Consider the following 21,127-nt stretch of genomic DNA (forward strand, 5'->3'; position numbering starts at 1 on the left):
TATGGTCTGCTTCTCCACATTCACATGTGGTTGGGCCAGCCTTGTAGCCCCATCTGACCAGAGCAGCTTTTGATCGTCCCGTTCTTGTTCTGAGGCGGTTTAGTGTTTTCCATTGAGCCCATGGTGCTTCTGGGCCAGGGGGAAGGTTTTCAGTGGGGGGTATTCCCATGACAGTTGGAGGAGGGTCATTCTCAAGCTTTTCCCTCCAGAGTTGGAGTCTGGTTTCTTCCCGAGACTTTATTAGGGACTGGACATGGCTGAGAAAGCTTCTTCTTGATTTTAGCCGTTGGGCCGGAGGGTGACATCCATGGAGGAGATGGCGTTCATCACTAGTAGTAGATTTTGTTTTCTCGACTCGGCTGGCAACTTCCTGTCTAATATCAGCAGGGGCAATGCCAGCGAGGAGGTGAAGGTTGCTTGTGTTGGTGGGTTTCAAGCAGCCAGTGATCAGGCGGCAGGTGTTGTTCAGTGCTGGCTCAAGCAAATCAAGAAACATCTTCACCAACTTAACGACACACGACAACATCAATGTGACAATGGGACACTAAAAAGTGATGCACACGGCTGCTTGTTGTTGCCATGGTTTGTTGCTTTTGAAGTCATTGAAGCCTGCTATCTGTCATCGTGATCACATGAAGTATTAGAATAATAAGCAAAAGGGTAACGCTAGGTTAGCAGCAGATACCTACAATAATTAGGGATGGGACAATTTTATCACAGATCGCGATATTCAAACACAATAAGTTGATCGTGGTGAATTTCCATTGATGGCCTAATAATAATTATCGTCACAAGTGATTTTAAAAAGCTCTCGAGCTCACTATCATGGTAGAGAAGTGAAAAATAGAGCCTCATTAAAAAAGAAAGAAAGAAAAGACTCATAAAGTGTTGCTGTTTTAAAAGAAAAAAGGATTATCCTTTATTTATGCAAGGGGACTTTATGATTACCTTATTTGAAATAGTTTGTTTACCTAAAGAAAGACATGTATCTGTGAAACAATACAAATGTTTGTTTCTTAAACAAGTACAAGGTAAAGCAATTCCAATATGTTTTAGTGCCATTTTAAGAGTTTGTAGCATATTCTGATGATTAGCGGGATACAATTGTGAATTATAAATATTGTGCCCAGGATAATTGTGACATGACATTTTCACATTGTCCCATGCCCTAAGAATAGTATCTGAATCATTGCATCACAATGTTAGATAAGCCCAAAAGCTTGAGGTGATTTTCTAACACTAGCTAGCCGACTTCAAGAACTTCATAATCCGCTGGAAACGGTTTCCGTTGTAAGCTTCTTGCAGTGCATTTCTATAATTTACAGCGCTTTTTTATAAATGCTGCGTATGTGTCGTTAAATTGGTGATGATGTTTCTCCATTTGCTTGTTGAGCTCTTACGGCCATCGTACGTACAATTGGGAAATATGCATATCTATCAAAAGTAGAACAATGTAGGTGTGTGCGTATGTGTTACGTGAAGGCAGCCTCCCCTGTTTAGACTAATCACTCAGGCGGTCAGAAAACTCCACAGAGGCGAGGCGCTAGGGGTGAAAGATGTTCGCCCTGAGATGCTGATGGTTCTGCATTTTGTTGGGCTGCCTCCTCAGTGATTTGTGGAGCTTGGGAACAGTGCCTGAGGACTAGCAGACAGTTCCCCAGCGCTATAAAAGGACAGTGGTGGCTTTGCTTCAGTTATAGGGATCCCTGGGAAAGCTCATGCCAAGGGTTCTGGAAATGAGACTCTGGTTGGACCAGAAGAACAGCAGTGCTGATTGTCCAGAATAGAACCCTGTTCCTTTGCTTCACAAGAAGTCCGCTGAGGGGGCTCCGGCATGATAAGGAGGCCTCCTGGAAGCCTCCTTTAGAGCAGAGGTTTTCAAACTGTGAGACGAATCTCCCCAAGGTGGGCATGGGAGAGTTAAAAGGGGGGCACAAAGAGAGTGACATGAGACAAAAATACTGCGTTAGATGATAGGGACAGGTTCAGGGTAGGGCTGGGCGGTATACCGGTTCAACCGGTATACCGGTTTCAATTTCCCGTATGATATGAATTTTTCATATACCGTCATACATACAGCCGAAACAACTTCTGTTGCTCTTCAACAGGCAGCAAAATATATTGTTCGCCGCTAGGAGTGCTACGGACGGAGCTAGTTGTCTTACCTGTATTTACTTTATAACTTTATAACAACAATTATTATAACAACAATTAACAACCCACAACTAATGCTCTTTAACAGGGCAAAACACCACGACTCAACAGTTTGTGACAGATAAACAATTTGTAGCACTAATAATTGTACATTTATAAAATTTCTCCGCCGAACTGCATGCTGGGTAAAGCTCGCTAACAGTCTGCTAACAGTCTGCTAACATCTGTGAGAGGCTCTGTCGCGGCAGTAACGTTACATTAAAGAACAGAAAAGAGCGATGCAGGATGAACAAAGACTGAACAATAAAAGGTATTTAGGTCAGACACACATGCAACGCTGATTACCATAATATGTGTGGTATTTGTTATAAATGTACATAGACAGTGATAAGAAGCTGTACATGTAGCGGCTTCTTCTTCTTCTTTAAATTCCATTGGCGGATGGCAACCAACTTGCATAGTGCATACCGCCACCTACTGTACCGAGTGTGCATTTTCAGGGTAACGTTTTCTTCACTGTTCTGATAATAAAATAATATATATATATATATATATAACTAAAGAAATAAACCTAAACACCTACTAACAACTAAATCCTACGGTCTAATCCCGTTTCTTTCCATGGAGGGGCTTAGGACCCAGGGGAATGTAGGTGAAGAAAACAGGAAGTGACGGAACGGAAGACACGCCACACAAACAGCTGTTCACCGCTCGCTGGCCGGCCGTTTCTTTTCGGCGTTAATTAATTAATGCTTTAACACTGAAAAAAATACCGTGATATACCGTGAAACCGCCAGAGTCTTACAAAATACCGTGATATGCATTTTTGGTCATACCGCCCAGCCCTAGTTCAGGGTCCTATGTTCCCTATCTCTATATAGCACATAATGGGAACCTGTCAACCCAGATGTTCCCCAGCTCGTCACACGCTTATTATGACATGGGTTATTGTGGGAACTCGTCAACAGATTCTTTCGCTGTATGGCTCTCAATACAATTGGCCTACACTTGAGGGAACTTATCAAACGACTGGAGTCATGGAATAACTAAAGGTCATAGCTTAATCCTTCCTTCGGCAAAAACTAGCCTAGTACAGATGTTTTTGAAACTATCATGCACAAACACAATTACAGAAATTATGAACTTGTGTCAGAAAATCCGAGCGGGTGTTTGTACGTGCGGCCATGTTCAGGGAACATAGCATGGAGTTGAACATGGGAACGTGAATTCCTGACGACACGTCCCTTTTTTCATTTGTGGGTCGAATTTGCCCTCTCTTTTTCTATTCATACAAAACACTACAAGAAACAATTATTTTTACGCAACTTTATTGCTGCAGCAGCAATAAAACATTCTGGAAAACCAAACAAGACTTTAGAAACCCTCAAAATTAAAAAAAAATATATAACTTGTTTTTGTTTTAAAGCCTTGTTCCAATAAAAACTAAAAAAACAGGATCATCTTTATGAAACATTCTAACTTGAAATTAGTCCCAAACCAAATCACAATAGGAGAGTTAAGGTGTTAAAATAATATAGAACCGGGGAACTTAGGGCCCTTGGAACATAGATATGGTCCCAGGCCAGACTACATCCCAAAGATGTAGTTCACGGTGCATGAGCACAAGTAAAATTCAATATAAAAATCCTAATGATGAAACTTCTTCTTTCACCATAACATATCGAAAAGATGCCAATTGGGCCTTGATGCATTTTGATAGGGATGCATGATGTGGACAGGAACACAGCTAGTCTCTGGATGTTGCTGCTAAATTGAGACATTTACTCAGTGAGTCACAGAGGTTCCTAATGATGTTTTTCTTTTTTCTCTTAGAGCCTTGAAACATGGCTGCCGCTGTGTGGAGCTGGACTGTTGGGATGGAGATAAAGGAGAGCCAGTCCTCTATCACGGACACACACTCACCTCCAAAGTACCCTTTGTCAAAGTCATTGAGACTATCAACGACTATGCTTTTAAAGTGAGTACTTCGCTAATTCATTTGTGGTGACAAAGATTATATACTTCTAAAAATCTATGCGGTGTAAGAGTTTTATGTGCATTGACAATTCTGCTGACAGTTCAAATGATAATTTCCCTCCTCTCTTTTGTTCTATGGCAAACTCCTTTTGTACCCAACTCTGCCCCATCATCCCTCCCTCCCAGGCGTCTCCCTACCCTCTGATCCTGTCCCTGGAGAACCACTGTTCCGTGGAGCAGCAGACGGTGATGGCCCGACACCTGCGATCCATCCTGGGAGACAAGCTGCTCACCCAGCCCCTCGACGGATTGGATCCTCAAAACCTTCCTTCTCCAGAGGCAAGGAAGACACTGTTCTAGAACCAGACGAAAGTTCTGTCTCCATAAGTTTGACTATATTTACCGCAGGCTGCATGATTTACATATTTCGATATTGAGAACCGGATCCCTTATCACGATTAATCATTGATTTTAAGGACAAACTATTTTTATTGCACTTTCACATTTAAATGAACCGAGCCCTGCTTTCACTTTAAAGCTGCGATGCATTCCTGCGTATTAACAAATCTTTGCATCAAATTGGAGATAAAACTTAGCTGAATTTCAGGAGCAGGACCACACCTCAGCCACTCGCCCACTTCCGGCCACACTCCTATAAATACCTACCCACTCTAAGCCTCGGCTCGCTCGCGTTTTCTGCATTCGCAACCGAAACGCCACGCAGAGAGAACAAAAAACCTTACCTCGCCTAAAACATGGACCTGCCGTCCACCAGGCCATCCGACGAACACGACCAGTTCGCCTCCCCAGAGGCCACCCGTACAGCCCAGGGAAGCACTCGACCTGCCGCCCACGAGACGCCGCCAACCACCATCGTGAGGGTCCAGGCAGCCAAACCCGCCGATCTCCACCTCGCCGACCAGCTGCATCCACCCGCCAGAATCCGACAATACTGTAACCGAGCATCTTGGGTTCGTGTATTGCACTTATCATACCGTAATAACTGGAGTCGGGAGATTAGACATCTTGTATCAGCCCACGGCTACTCTCTTTATTATTGTTTTCTCCTTTGGCCAGAGGCGGGAGTTGCGCCTTTGCTACGGCAAACCCTCAAGGGACATATCAACAGTCAACACCAGAACGACAAACATGAGACAGTCTGTTACATACATCCCTCCCTCAATTAGAAACGTCCCCGTTTCGTGACCAGCAAACACGTATAAAATTACACAAAAATCTCAAATCAACGAGAGAAAACCACAAATGACCATAGCTAACAGGAGTAAACCAAACTACAAATGGCACCCTAAATAGCAAGGTAAACAACAAAACATGACACCGTATGATTCAGAACAACTATAACGGCTAATTCACACACGGATTAATATCCCGGATGGCAACCCACCAACAGTCAAAACAGAGGTGGAGGTGGAGGTGCAATGGGGGACGCACCACACGACCCCCGCGAGACCGTACAGGGTCAGGCTCTGCCCCACCCCCTTCAAGGCCAGTGTCCAACCGTCCTAGCACACGCTGCTCCCCCCTCCAAGGAGGCCGAGAAGCCCCCACTTCAGGAGAGGCCGGGAGGGAGCGTGATGTGTCAGCGACAGCCAGTGATGGTAGGGGCAGAGTGTACCGTTTCAGTCTATCATGGTGAACAACCTGGGCCTGGTCCAGCGGGTCAAGTGGGTTGACAATCCTGTATGTCAGGGCCGCCTCACCGCCTGAAGCCAGCTGCTGCTCGACCCTGTAGGGGCCCTTCCAGTGAGGCGCCAGTTTGGTGCGACTCTCAGTCGGGTTGTTAAGCCACACTAACGCGCCCTCTCCATAAGGACGATGGCAAACATCCTCATCATGATACAGTTTCTGACTCTCATGAGCTTCTGTAGCATGAAGCCTCGCTGCACTGAAGGCTTTTTCCAGCCTCCCCACCAGGGATGGCACATACTCCGGCAGGACTCCAGAGCCCTGAGGAATCTCGACTCTGTTAGAAATCAGAACATCAGCTGGAACACGTGCCTCGCGTCCGTGCATGAGGAAGAAAGGGGTAAAATGAGTGCTGGCATGTCTGGATGTGTTGTAGGCAAACGCCACCTGCTTCACATAATCATCCCATTCACCTCCATGGGAGAGCAGCATCTTCGCCAGTTGATCAATCAGAGTCCGGTTATGACGCTCCACCATACCGTCTGATTTAGGGTTGTAGGCGGTAGTGCGTGTCTTTTTGATACCTAACAACTTGCAGAGGCTCTGAATCACATCTGCCTCAAATTGTCGGCCTTGGTCGCTGTGCAGGACTTCAGGGATCCCATGCACCAGCACATAGTCATCAAACAGGCAGCGATCCACTGTGTGAGCATTCTGATTGGGCAGCACATACAGGTTAACAAATTTGGTGAAATAGTCATCCACCACCAATATATATCTTTTCCCCCTTGAAGTTACCGGCAGCTCGAGGATATCTGCAGCCACCCGCTGTAGAGGGTGACTAACCTGGGACCCTCCCATGGGAGCCCTCTGTCTGCAAACTGGGGCCCTGCGGGTTTGGCAGGCTCTGCACTGTTCACACCATTGTCTAATGTCTCTCAACATGAAGGGCCAATAGTAGGTCTGCCTGGCCTTCTCCCAAACTCGCTCTGCGGAAAAGTGTGCAGCAGCTGGGCCCCCATGCAGCTGCTGAAGAAGCTCGGGCACCAGAGATGAGGGGATCACCACCTGCACGTGCCTCTCCCCTGCCGGAGAGAGTATAGTCCTGCACAACAAACCATCAATGACGGACAGATGGTTGTATTCAGTCCACAGTTTCCTGAGGCAGAGTGAGGACCCCCTCAGGTGTCTGCGAGGTGGGTCTCACTGCGTTTCGCTCCAACCAACTCAACACCGCCCCAATTTCCGGGTCCTCGCATTGCAACAGCTGCAGCTCAGAGTCGCTGTGGCAGAGAGAATATGCCGGCCGCCGTTCCATGAGCGTCTCCTCATCCCCTGGCAGCTCTGATTCGACCACCGATCCTGCAGCACAGACATCCGACAGCGAGCCCGCCTGGTCTCTGGCATCCGGAGACGCAGGCCGGCGAGACAAGGCATCCGCGTTTTTGTGGCGTGAACCATCTTTGTGAATAATGGTCCAGTTGAATGGGTCGAGCTCCAAAACCCACCGGCCCCTTTGTCCTGTAGGATCGTTATCAATGGCCATTTTCCTGAGCGCCAGCAGCGGGCGATGATCCGATATGATGGTGAATGCAGCAAGGCCAACATAGTGTTTAAATTCACGCACGGCCCATACTATGGCCCAGAGCTCCCTGTCGAAAGTGGACCATCTTCTCTCTGTGTGCGTAAGAGCCTGGCTGGCATAAGCTACGACTCGTTCGGGCCCCTCCACCTGTTGACACAGTACTGCACCAACCGAGTCTTTGGAAGCATCCGTGTATATCTTGAATGGGAGCGCAAAGTTGGGTAGTGTCACCACAGGAGCGGAGGTGAGCACCTGCTTGAAAAACGTGAAGGCTGTTTCACACTCTGCATCCCATTTGAAAGGCATGTTTTTGCCCGCCAGGTGGTTCAGCGGTGCAGCATACTGGGAAAACTTCCTCACAAACCTCCTGTAGTATGAGCACAGGCCCACAAAGGCTCTGACTTCAGATGGGTTGCAGGGAGTTGGCCAGTTTCTCACCTTTTCTGTGTTGCGGGGGTCAGGCTGGAGCCCCTGTCTGGAGATCACGTGGCCTAAGAACACCACATGGTCCCGGGCCACGTGGCATTTTCTGTGATTGAGTTTTAGACCCGCACCCTGTATTCTGGAAAGGACCTCCCCCAGGTGGGCCAGGTGGTCTTCAAAAGTGCGACTGTAGATCAGTATGTCGTCCAAATACACCATGCAGATGTGCCAAGGCAGACCCCGCAGTATCAGCTCCATCATGCGTTGAAAGGTGGCAGGAGAGTTGGTCAGGCCCATAGGCATGGCGTGCCACTGGTACAAGCCCCAGCCTGTCGTGAAGGCCGTTTTTTCACGATCCTCTTCGGCCATTTCCACTTGCCAGTAGCCATTCGAAAAGTCAAGTGTGCTGAAACAAGTTGAGCCCGCCAGGGCATCCAAGCTGTCATCCACCCGTGGAAGTGGGTGGGAATCCTTGACTGTCACAGAATTAAGGCACCGATAATCAATGCAAAACCTCCATTGTCCGTTTTTTTTTGAAACAAGCACTACAGGTGATGCCCAGGGGCTGCAGCTCTCCTCCACTAGCCCATCAGCCAGTAGACCAGCCACCTGCCGTTCTATCTCTGACCGCTTCTCCGGAGACGCCCGATAAGCGCGCTGCTTAATGGGGTGATGGTCACCAGTCTTAATGTGGTGTTTAACGAGTGTGCACCTGCCTGTATTCCCCTCCGTCGGAATGAACACGTCACCGAATCTCTGTAGCAGTTCAGACAGTTTTGTTCTCTGTTGCTCTGTAATTGGTGAATCCTCCAGCGTGAGGGGGAGAGCAGCAGGCTGTGGTGGAACTGAATCCACTTCTGGGGAATGAATTAGTGGCATAATATCTGACTTTTGAAGCGGGTAGAACTCAACCATATGCAACCCCTGCTTGAGCTCCACAGTCTTCCCTGTGGGATTGAGGACCCGAGCCATAGTCACGCCATCCTTAACGGTCGTGACTGTGTGGGCTACCACTAGTCCAGTCGTTTCTGGGATGTTAGGCTCCAGGTAGCCCTCAAACTCTTTTGCAGACAAGCCAGCAGTGAAAGGCGAGAGAACATTCACTGGCACCAGGGCCTCGCTCAGAGGGGAAATGGTCATAGCTCCAGCCAAGGACACATTACAGCATTCAGGGACTAATTCCCCACCTCTCAACAGGGGCACAGTAGCGTCCCATAACTGCAGCACACCCCGTCCCCAGTCCAGCAGTGTATGGTTCTTGGCTAGGAAGTCCAGACCCAGTAAGACAGTTTGAGTGGACTCTCGCAGGACATGAAATGTGTGTTGCCAACAGGTGGGGCCCAAACGGAAAGTCGCCACAATAGTGCCCAAAGTATCCAACATTTGTCCATTAACTGCACGCGAGTCGATATAGTTCTTTTTCAGTGGTCGGTTTCGCAGGGCAGGGACTGACGTACGAAAGTCGGCACTAATCAATGACACAGTCGCTCCTGAGTCAACTAATATGGACACTTCAGTGCCTTCAACCACCCCTCTAATGTAGGAGGTAGGGTGGTACACACTGTCCATCTCAGCAATATTCTCAGATATCGGCGGCTGTAAGGAGCCCTCAAGTGGTGTAGCTGGTGTCAGGGCCTTGACACCAGCTACTGACCGTTTCCCTGACGATCCTGTCGCTGTGGCAGGAACTGCACGCTGCGCCTCCTTGGCTCCTCCTCCTGCCGGGCCCGCCACCCAGGACTGGGGCTCCTGCCTCCAGGCCGCCTGGGAGGGGGCGACAGCCCTCCATCCTGATGCAGGCTTCGTGATTGATAGTCTCTCTGAGACCAGACAGGCCCGCGGTCAGGAGAGTGGTCCCGGGGCACCCTCGACTGACAGCCCATCTCTCCACAGGTGCAGCTACAACGTCCTCCCGAGGGCGAGCGGGACCCCTGTCCCCTCTGGTTGGGACTACCGGTCCTCCGCTTCCGATTCTCCTCATAGATGTCCTTTATCTCCACTCTCATCAACGACATCTCCTCTGTCAGTTTATCGACTGCCTTCTGCAGGGTATTATCAGTTGACACTGACTACACAGACACACTGTCCCCGAGCCTATGGGTGGCCGTATGGTTACTCACACGGTCTCTCTGCAGAGCCTCCCTGGCATTTTCGCACCGTTCCGCGATAATCAGAGCCTCCTCCAGAACAGTGGCGCCCTGCTACAGGCATTTGGATCTCAAAGCAGCATCCAAACCGGCAAGGAAGCGTCGAAACATCTCCTCCCGCTGTGCTACGGTTCCATGGTCCGGGAACGCCTCCAAGACCAGTCGGCTCACGTCGGCGGCATATACCTCCAAGCTCTCGCCCGGAGCATGCACGCGAGCCGCCAGGCTGGCTCTGAAGCGGCCCATAAACTGTCTCTGTCCAAATGCCACGCCGAGTCTTTCTTTAACAGCAGCATAATCCGACTTAATTGCGTCCGGAAGGCTGTCCCACAGTAGAAAAGCCGACTTGCTCAAGCGGGTGGGCAGAAGTCTCACCAGCTCATCTCCGTAATCGCCGCCGCTCCCCAGTGACGCTCTGACGGCAACTTCCAGGCTAAACTCTGGCTACCGTCGCCAGAAAACGGAGCAGGCAGGTCCACATGGATGTCCCTGCTGGCCGAACGTCTGCCTGATAGCCCTGAGCTGGGCTTCCACGGGTCTTCGTCTCCAGACCACATCACAGTGCCGCGGAGTTAGCCTGCTAACGTTAGCTAAACTATTTCGCAGCTAAACTATTTCACGGAACGCGGCCACGTAACGCAGCAACGTAACGCAACAACGTAAAGACGCAGCAACGGGTCACAGCAAGCAGCAACGGGATGCAGCAACGCAGCAAGCAACGTGACGCAGCAAGCAACGTGACGCAGCAACGCAGCAATGGAACGTAAAGCAACAACAGAACGCAGGACGCCAGCGCCCCCCCGGCCGCCTACTTCCAGCAGCCACAGCATGCCGCCTTAAGCCGAGGCACCTGGCACCGAGATGCCAGTGCCCCCCGCCGCCTACTTTCAGAAAACACAGCAAGTTGGCGTAACCGGGACACCTGGCACCGGGATGCCAGTGCTACAGCCTCCTACTTCCAGCAACCACAGCAAGTTGCCGTAGCCGGGACACCTGGCACCGGGATGCCAGTGCCCACCGCCTCCTACTTCCAGCAACCACAGCAATTTGCCGTAGCCGGGGCACCGGGATGCCAGTGCTACCGCCTCCTACTTCCAGCAACCACAGCAAGTCGCCGTAACCGGGACACCCGACACCGGGATGCCGGTGCCCCCACCCCGTCCACTTCCAGCAATGGAGCCACACAATTAGTCAACACAACGATGCCGCTCCCTCTGCCGTCTTTGGGGGGTTTCCACGACGGAAGACGTTTGCCGTAGACCAGCCGTCTTTAAACCCACAAATCCTCACTCGATTTTGCCGACCATCGACCAGCAGAACTCCACTGTCGATAACCCATCTTCCCACGCATACCAACTTTACACTCGTCAGCTCAAATGACCAGCGCAGGGGCAGGCAACCTGCTCCCCAGGGGGAATTATTTTGGGGATCTGCAAGGCCCGGGAGCCGCGGCGGATCCTCAGCTAAGCCTCCCCCAAACCGCATCAGGCTAAATCTCCATCAACCATTCCTCAACACTCCAAACAACCGACGAAGGCTCGCTCCGGCCGAGGTGGGGTCCTAAGCTAGTGAAATAAGATATAGAATGAAGTTCTTATTCACCTGAATTCAGTGCATTTTAGTTTTGCCCATCTCCTTTACAGAGAGGCGGCTGTAGCTCAGAGGGTAGAGCGGGTCGCCCTTTAGACTCTGAGCACGAAGTTGCTCCTCGGGGGGCTCACTGCTCATAGACTGTATATGAGAAGTAGACGTAGTCATCGTGACGTCACCCACTGGTTTGTGGACTGTCATTTTATAGCCTCGAGTTTGGCGACGTTGTTTTGAATTTCGCCATGTTGTTTTTTTCCATATTTGGAATGCGGAGTAGTGACGTAGAGATGCCGTATACGGCTCTGGTTGAGGCAGCGACCTGTCAATCACAAGATAGCCCCGCCCTAAAGTATACCCTGCTTCATGGTCTATTTGACTCTAAATGGACCATAATTTACTAAATGAACATCATGCTGTATTGAAGAAGACTTGAAACTAGAGATTGAGACCATAAACTCATGTTTACAATGTTTACTGAGGTAATAAATCAAGAGAGAAGTAGTCATTTTCTCATAGACTTCTATACAATCTGACTTATTTTTGCAACCAGAGGAGTTGCCCCCTGCTGGTCAGTAGAGAGAATGCGAGTTTTAAGACACTTCCGCCTCAGTTAAAAGCTTCAAGGGGTATTTACTGACGTATTTTATGTGCTAGAACCATAGACTATATATAAGAACAAAACCTATACAGCTTGTGTTAACCACAGACCTTATTTCTGGCATTGAACCAAAAACACATTAAAAAAAGACATACTGACTTTGAGACGAGGGAAGTGTGAAAATGCTGACTCATTTCTGAATTTTAGAGCTCATTCCTGCAGCACTCCGTTACTCTTACTCTGGGCTGCAGCTGCAACATTAAGGAAAGTTCGTCGTTGTAGGGTGCACACGCAACGGCGTGACAGCTTCCCCAAAAGTGAAACCTAAATATCTCCATCTGGTGGCTGGCTGTTAGTTTGACTTGCACATGAGTTCCCTGTGAGCAGAGTGCACATTTTCAACACCAGTAGTGCAGTCGATTAAATAGTGGAAATTCAAAATCGTGATTATTATTCAATAATAACCGTGCATCCCTAATTGATTGAAATGAATAGCTTCTTTGTTTGAGACAGATTATGCCTATGTACGCTGGAAGCACACAATGATGATCTTTCCATGTCCAGATAAACTTGGAGTGTAAATTTGGAGTGTGGTTGCCACTTTTCAGTGGAATGTGGATGTGGTTAAAAATAGCCAACAACTGTCTCTCAGTGAGATTCCCACACAAGGACTTCACTCTGACACACATTTTAATATCCGACCTCCCTGTTGCGTTTGTGCAGCACTTGTGAACGGCGTCTCTGTCTTGGTAGCGACTGTTAGGATTACGTGTAAAGCAAACTGTTTGTGTTGGATGGGGCCCATCTGCTCTTCTCAGTCCCACTTATTCTACATTTCCACAGAATCACAACATGTGTGTGAGTAGTTAGTGTGCATACACTCATGATCTGTGCCCCGGTAATCACACTCCCTCGTGGCACCTCACCCGTGTGCCTGTAATCACACTGAGATCGTTTGCTTTGTTGATCTCACACTTGCGTACTGTTTTGTCCTTCTATAACCGTTGTCAGACCTCATTATATAACTGGCAGTCCTGGTAAAAGTGTCACACAAGTGGGAGCGATGAGGGGAGGACCCAAATGCAGACAGCCCAGGCAGACGGGAGCGGTTAATGACGAGAAGATTCATAAGCTTACAGGCAGGCAGGCCTTAAACTTAGGTTATATCCCCCCATAGTGAAGCCGGCGTGAAGCATTCGCAAGAGGTCGCGTGACAAATAGTTCACTGATAAAAGCACTGTTTACATGTCTAGGGATTATACAAACAAGGCCAATTCATTATTAGATGCTTTAGAAACAAGAGGTCTTAAAAATCTTTGCAGCCAAATCAAATAGTTTACTGGATATTCAACCTTAGTTTCTTTATAATGCATGTAATACTGTGTAATACGTATTTTTTTACAGGGCTTGTATGAAAGCAATAAAGTAGTACAGATGATGTACAGGCTAAGGTTCAGATGGCTGGGAAGTAAGGGCATATGCAACAATCACAATATGTGTGTGTGGAAAAGGGCTGGTAAATATACTCAGAGGAGGATTAGGGAAAATGGGAGGTCGGTGAGTATGTGGGCGGGGAAGGTGATGGAAAAGGCGGGAAAAGGGTTACTGCTAGGCATGAGGGAGTGGCTTGGTCTGAAATGAAGCACAGCACTGGAGCATTAATGTTAAGAATCAGACACACCAAATCACCATCAAAGAACTAGCGGCAACGAAGGCCGACGGTCGCCTCTTAGCCAAAAAGTTGCACTTGACCACCCCGCAAAGACTACAGATAACTAGCATGATGTTCTGAGCATGCATGAAAAGAAATATCTCTCCGTACCAGCAGGTTGCGGTGGTCTGTATTCATCATTTAATAAAGTAGTAGTGGTAGTAGCTGTATTACTATAATAAGAGTGGGGATCGTAAAGTAGCAGTCATGGTGGCCGAAGCTGCCGCTCTAGTAGTTTTCTAAGCACAACGAAATAAGTATCAGTTTCAAACAAGTTGTTAATGTATCGTTTGTGTAAATGTGTTGGTTGCGTGCGCAGGATCTTAAGGGTAAAATCCTGGTGAAGGGGAAGAAGGAACACGCGGTTGAGGAATGTTCTTCCAGCTCTTCAGACCTCAGCTCCTCGGACGAGGAGGCCAGCCGCGCCGAAGGCAAACCCGGCCAAAAGACAGAGGACAAGAAGGTGGGTACGACACCACCAGCAGTAGCAGCAGTGGCTCCCCACCATGTTTTTTTGTGTAATGTGATGGCTTTGTGTGTGTGTCATCTCAGCCAGGTGTGTCTAAGCTGAGTCCAGAGCTGTCAGAGCTGGTGGTGTACACCCGCAGTGTTTCCTTTAAAAGCTTTGAGCAAGCAGCCAAAAGCCCTGCAACTAACATGTCGTCTTTTTCCGAAAGTGAAGCGCTCAGGCACGCGAAGGACTCAGGTATGATGTGTGCATGTGACTAAACTAAACTAAGCAAACTTAAAAGGACTGGCAAACATTTTCACTGTTTGCTAACCCTGTTTTCTGGCACGTTTGTGAGGTTGAACATGACACACCACAATAAAAAAAACAGAATCGCTACTCTATTGCCTATTTTTTGTGGGTTTTCCCGTGTTTAAAAAACCCACTATATAAGACACTTCTTATATAGTAGTCATGTAGTCATCGTGACGTCACCTGTTGGTTTGTCGACTGCTGTTTTAGAGCCTTGAGTTCAGTGATTTCGCAGTCGCCATGTTGTTTTTTTGGCAACCAGTGAACAGAAGTTACCATATTTGGACTGTGGAGGAGTGACGTAGAGATGCTGTATACGGCTCTTGTAGTGGTAGAGACCTATCAATCACAGTAAGCCTGCCCTAAAGCATACTCCTCTTTATGGTCTGTTTGACTCTAAATGGACCATAATTTACTAAATGAACATCATGTTGTATTGAAGAAGACTTGAAACTAGAGATTGAGACCATAAACTCGTGTTTACAATGTTTACTGAGGTAATAAATCAAGAGAGAAGTAGAGTCATTTTCTCATAGACTTCTATACAACCAGAGGAGTTGGCCCCTGCTGGTCTGTAGACAGAATGCAAGTTTTAGGACACTACCGCATTGGCTTCCCTATATACGCAATAATGTTGGTGGAAAAAGGGTATATCTTCCTAAAATTAAAGAGAAATAGTTTGCATGCTGCCCACGAATTATTAAGATTTGGTTGATACAAACAGTTACCGATTGATTCTACCTTGTTCAGGCAGCACAAGGACAAAAGCAAAATGTGTCTTTCTTTAGCTTACAATTACTAAATTAATTGGACTTTTCTTGTCCTGTCCCTCCAGGGATGTATTTTGTCCGTCACAACAGCCACCAGCTGAGCAGGATTTACCCGTCAGGCCAGCGCCTCCAGTCCTCCAACTACAACCCTCAGGAGATGTGGAACGCAGGCTGTCAAATTGGTAAGAGCTTATTTTATGTTCTATTCACAAGAGAAGCAGACAGAGTAAACAAGAGTTGTTACTCAGACACACATTCTTCTTAGTCCTCTCATTGTGTGCTACCCATACCCCCCACATCCCAGCCCCAGTAGCATCAAAAGAACAGGGTTGTTGTATGCTGGTAACACAGTTGTGTTTTCTCCAGTTGCTTTAAATTATCAGACACCTGGTGAGCAGATGGACCTCAACGAAGGCAAGTTCCTGCAGAACAATCACTGTGGGTACACGTTGAAACCTCCCTTCATGTGCCAGCCCGACAGCACCTTCAACCCGGAGAATGTTGGTGGAGGTTCTGGCCACAGACCTGTTCTGCTCACTGTTCGGGTAAGATGCCTAATGATAAAATGATAAATAAATGATCAATGTCATGTCCATATATTGTATGATAGATCGATAATATCAACATTTTCAAGGTTAAGTCCATATATCATACAATAAGTCGATAATGTAATCATCGTGACTGGCCTGAATGTTTCTTACTGCAATGGTTCTAGGGAGTTGTAACATTTTCAATACAAACACAAGCCATGGAGGAAATCTATACCACAAGAGTATACTCAAAGAGTGTCACTGTATCAAAGTGTCAGAACTGTTGCTGGATAAGCTCTTCTTGCTACTCTAATCAGATCAAGCTCTGATTTTATTATTGTTCTAGGTCATTTCAGCTCAGCAGTTGCCGAAACCAGAATGGGACAAACCCAGCTCAATTGTGGACCCTCAGGTGTGGGTGGAGGTACATGGTGTTCCCATAGACAACAACAAGAAGAAAACTCATCATGTCGACAACAATGGTAAATACCTACCCTATTGAAAAAAATACCCTATGTCAAATTAAATGGCTTCATCAACATCATATAGGAATTTCTACACAGCTTGAGATAGTCTTACAATTGATATTGTAGCTAAAAACACCATGAGATCTAGTTGAAAGCTCCAGGAAAAATAAGGAATGCAAACTAACCGAAACATTGACAGTTGTAACAATATCCACTTTTATACAATTAATAGTGTGAAATACCACCCAGTTTAACATCAATTCAAAACAAATTCAAAAAACACATTTGGAACATGATGTGTTGATAACGGGGTACTTGAGCTCATCTGACAGGGCTATGGAGGTACATCAAGGTTGGGAAGCACTTACTGCATGAGCATGATAGAACATGAGCAAGTAAAATTGCACAAATTTGGTGTGAATGAGTCTGTTAGCATGTGGTCTTTCATTGTTCCAGGCTTTAACCCACGATGGGACTGTACCTTCAACTTTACCGTCCATGTCCCTGACCTGGCACTGGTTCGCTTCATGGTGGAGGACCATGACTATACCTCAAGCAATGACTTCCTAGGGCAATTCACCCTGCCTTTTACGAGTCTCCGCACAGGTGCGTGTGGGGATGGTAGAGTTTGGCTATTAAGGGGACTGTACCAATTACTTGTTTTAGTGCACTCAGTAGAGTTCAGATCATTGCCAGGTGTGTAACGACCATTGCTGTAGTGTTTGATTGAATAATAACAATCCACAATTGCCCCAAGTCTAGACCGCTAACATATTATGCTCTCATTTTAATTTATGCAGTTATCTGCACTGGCTTTGTGCAGCTGAACTGTAGCTGACTGTGTAACGCTTCATGTTGGCTGTGTAACACTTCCTCACACTTACGTTAGCTGTTAGCTCCATTAGCTGAATTAGCCTCGTTGGCTGTTAGCTCTGTTAGCCAAACACACTGCAGAACATTGTCTGATAACAGCTAAGTAGCCCTCTTACTACTGACATGAGAGGACGTCCTCCTAGTCAGCACTCGATTCAGTTTGTCCTTTCCTTTATCTCTGCAGGTTACCGTCACGTCCGACTGCTCAAGCTGGATGGCTCCAGCCTCTCGCCCTCCTCCCTCTTCGTCCATCTTAAGGTCACACAATGTCAGAGCAGTCCCTCAAAATCATCAGCTAAGTCACCGGCCAAGTCTTCAGCCAAGAAACCCTAAGCCCATCTCTACCACATACAGTAGCAATATGAAGAGTGGAAGCTGCCATGGGCTGGTCCCCAGACATATCTGCCCTGATCCAGGCAACAACAAAAAAAAAGATCCGGGCCCGAATTGATCAAATTAATGATGATAACCTTGTTTTACAAATGTTGCAGCTATATCCATAACTTGTCTACATTTTATGGAACGAGAGGATAGTGTCGTGTCTCTTTAATCCCCCATTTAATGAAGGTTTTGCTTTTCAGAGCACAGACTCGAGAACTTACCGACAACTCATTGAACCAGCCTACAGAAGTCTATTGATCTATGAGACCGTGACCAAAGTTTGGTGTTAGATTTTGTCTTGACATTTTAAACATACTATTTCTTGCTACCCTCTCAAACATGCTAAGTCTCCAGCCTTCTGAAGGAATGACTTATTTTTAACTGTAATCATCTTATTGTAGTATATTTTATCTGATGTTATTTTTTACCTGTCAGTCATGTGTAGGTTTTTTGCCAGTGTATTGTCCTGTCAACAATGCAACTACTAAAAAGTATCCCTCTGATGAAGCTGATGAAGAAAATGTCAGGGGAAATACAAAAAGTGAATTTCAAACTAAAGACCCTGTAACTTTGGAAGGTTATATTTATACAGCTAAAGCCTCATATTAGCTTTAGCCTTCTTACAGTGGAGTCACATTAAAAAGGATCTATTCACAGCCACTATGAAAAGGATTAATAATGACAGGATTAATATTTACAACAACCAGTAACTCATAGTAGTACTGTATATTGTAATTTCAAGGTTTACTTCCAAGCTCATTGTGGAGCTTATGATCACATAATACTCGTAACCAGCAAATTAGTAACCAGGTTACTCGGAGAAACCAGGTTACGCAGGTAATCTGAGAACATGTTTACAGGCACTCTAATAACGGATACTGGAAATCTGTGTATACAAGCAGCAGGACCGTATCCTAATACAGCTCTCAGTGTTAATCTGCAGGCTGTCTTCATTCTGTTTTCACTCTTCGTAGCTATACTATACTAGCTATGTAGTTGTTTTAACCCAGACGTTGACTTATTTATCACATAACTTTTGTTCTTAAGTTCCGTAGTTATTTTAACACAATTGTTGATTTATTTGTCACGGAATTTTCGTACTTAAGTACTTATGTTGACCTAAACCACAATCTTTTCCTAAACCTAACCAAGTAGTTTTGTTGCCTAAACACGGCAGGGGCACGAAAAATGACCAACTCCCTTTTCGTAAAATATCAAACAAATGGTTGTATGAGGATATGTTGAAGTTTGATACTCAAAAGAGGCAACTTCCCCAATACTATACAGCAAAAGCCATATGGAAAATAACGATGGATTTTTGAAGATGATACTGTAGATGATGAAGACACTTTTCTGCCCGTCTGACATGCGCTGTACAACTGAAGGGGCCTTTGGCAGTTAAATTCCATCCTAGTACTTTAATAATGTAGCTTTGTGTTATATAAAATGTAAAATATGTTTTGAAGAGATAACTTTTTTGTTAAATGTTTGATTCACAGTGACTGTATTTTAGCTCGACACAATCAATTTGTTCATCCTTTCTATCAGTGAATGACCAAACTACAGTATATTATTAAGTAGCCATCTAGAGTTTTTATACTATAAATAGAATTAGCTCTGTTATGCAATAGATGATGATGCACTAGATACATTTGCTGCCTTATTGTTAGCTTGTTAGACAAGGCGTACATGCACGTGCTTCATAGTAGCAATTACTTTTCTTAGCTTTATTTTACTTTGTCTTTAATTTACTTAAATACGTACTGTGCAGTGCAAGCCTGGCCACTGTGACTTAAATGCTTTATTAGTGTCAGTGTTTGAACAGATTATAAGATGTGTCTCTATGTTAGACATCACACTGTTAAGTCATCTGCTGTAGTTTATGTTAAAGAAAAGGTTTTACACAGCGTTGTTTTTATTGTGGACGGACCGTTTGTTTTGTTGGAGCTGGTTTTAGAACATTCATTTTTTGTTGATTTTCACATGACAAGGAGAACTATGAATATTTATATTAGGATAATCTCATGAAGAATCTTATGTTCAAGAAAAGGATTTACACAGTGTTATTTTTGTTTTGTTTTGTTGGAGCTGGTTTTAGAACATTATTTTTTGTTGATTTACACATGTCAAGAAGAACATTGAATATTTATACTAGGATAATCTCATGAAGAAACTTATGAATTGCAGGAATTTTTGGCAACACTTTCCATGTCTATGATGCATTATAAACATGGGCGTCATAGAAAGTGTTACCGAATCAGGACTGTGTGCTAGAGAGATGAAGTGAGATCAGTATTAGTCTCCAATCTTCTAAATCTTTGGAATAATAGAAAAAACAACAACTTCAAAATATGCATCGTGAGAAGACTGTTAATTTTTGTCCGATTCGATTTGAAGAAGCAGATTATCAGACAGCTCTTGTAGAATTGGGCCAATATTTAACCATCTCAGACAAATCCCAGCCCTGTGTCTGATGACACTGCACTTTCTCACATGTATCAGGAGCTGTAAGTGTAAGAACTACCTACATGGTTAAACACCAAAGGTGTGTTTTTTTTAACTGTAGCAAGTCATAACAAAAACTGTAACTGTACAAATCCAAAGCATTGAAATCATTGTTTATTTATTATATTTGAAGTATTATACTGTTTGCTTTTGTCATAAACCAGCTGTCAATCTGATGTTATTTATTGAAACAGGTAATATACACGATGATAGAATACAAATGGAATTAAAAACACTCTGAAAATAGTTGAACAAAGTGAAGAATCTGCCAGATAGTATTTGAGTAATGTTCTTAACCAAACTGTTAACGAACACTTCCAAATGATGTGTTTTTGTTTTTTTTACGGTGAAAAAAAATAATAAAAGTATAAATTCAGTATTATATTGCCGTTGCTTGTATTTTTCATTCAAATCTCAATCATGAAGCATGTTTCCTTGAATCCAGTTTAAAGGGGAACACCCCCTAAATCTCCGAGGAAGGTTCTATCAGTATTTGTGAACATGAGCTACTCTCTCTCAAAGCCGGACACCAGAGAAGGAAGCATCAAAACATGTGAAGTCATCAGGTATAATGTACAAAATCAATCAATACATGTGTACTATTGTTACATACTTTTCCGTAACCATGGTAACCTGTGCCAACCCCATGTGACCAAACAATGATTTGTGGGAATCATAAAGTCTGAACTAATTCCAAAATATATATATGACGGCCAGAAAAAGGGAAATCTTGTTTGAGTTTAAATTGAAGCGTTATTGACGCCATTGTCTGTTAATATTGGCATCACTACCGCAATGCATTGTGGGATATTAATGCGTAAGTGTTTGCATGCTGTAATGTTTTACAAGAATATGCAAAATGTACGATTGGTTTCACGCCCAAGTTTTCAGACATGCAAAAAAAATCATACATACTGTTTTAATGTACTAAATAGGTGCTAGTGTGGAAATTCAGAAGCAACCAATGAATGAGAGACTGATTTTGTGGACCTACAGAATGGCTGTTGTT

General features: G+C 45.5%; 1 protein-coding gene across 1 annotated transcript in view; it reads left to right on the plus strand.

Moving 5' to 3' along the window:
• LOC142951502 (1-phosphatidylinositol 4,5-bisphosphate phosphodiesterase delta-3-A-like) overlaps window positions 1–20,500 on the plus strand; it is a 34,929-nt gene extending 14,429 nt beyond the window's left edge. Inside the window, exons 8-16 of the mRNA XM_076093084.1 lie at window positions 3,988–4,132; window positions 4,318–4,470; window positions 14,152–14,295; window positions 14,385–14,538; window positions 15,428–15,544; window positions 15,729–15,907; window positions 16,239–16,374; window positions 16,816–16,965; window positions 17,417–20,500. Of these exons, the coding sequence (XP_075949199.1) occupies window positions 3,988–4,132; window positions 4,318–4,470; window positions 14,152–14,295; window positions 14,385–14,538; window positions 15,428–15,544; window positions 15,729–15,907; window positions 16,239–16,374; window positions 16,816–16,965; window positions 17,417–17,565 (1,327 nt within the window). The 3' untranslated portion in view covers window positions 17,566–20,500. The remainder of the gene's footprint in view (window positions 1–3,987; window positions 4,133–4,317; window positions 4,471–14,151; window positions 14,296–14,384; window positions 14,539–15,427; window positions 15,545–15,728; window positions 15,908–16,238; window positions 16,375–16,815; window positions 16,966–17,416) is intronic.
• Window positions 20,501–21,127: the final 627 nt, after the last annotated feature.

This window comes from Anarhichas minor, unplaced genomic scaffold (assembly GCF_050575085.1).
Source record: "Anarhichas minor isolate MPS153535 unplaced genomic scaffold, ASM5057508v1 ptg000017l, whole genome shotgun sequence".
Lineage (NCBI taxonomy): Eukaryota > Metazoa > Chordata > Actinopteri > Perciformes > Anarhichadidae > Anarhichas > Anarhichas minor.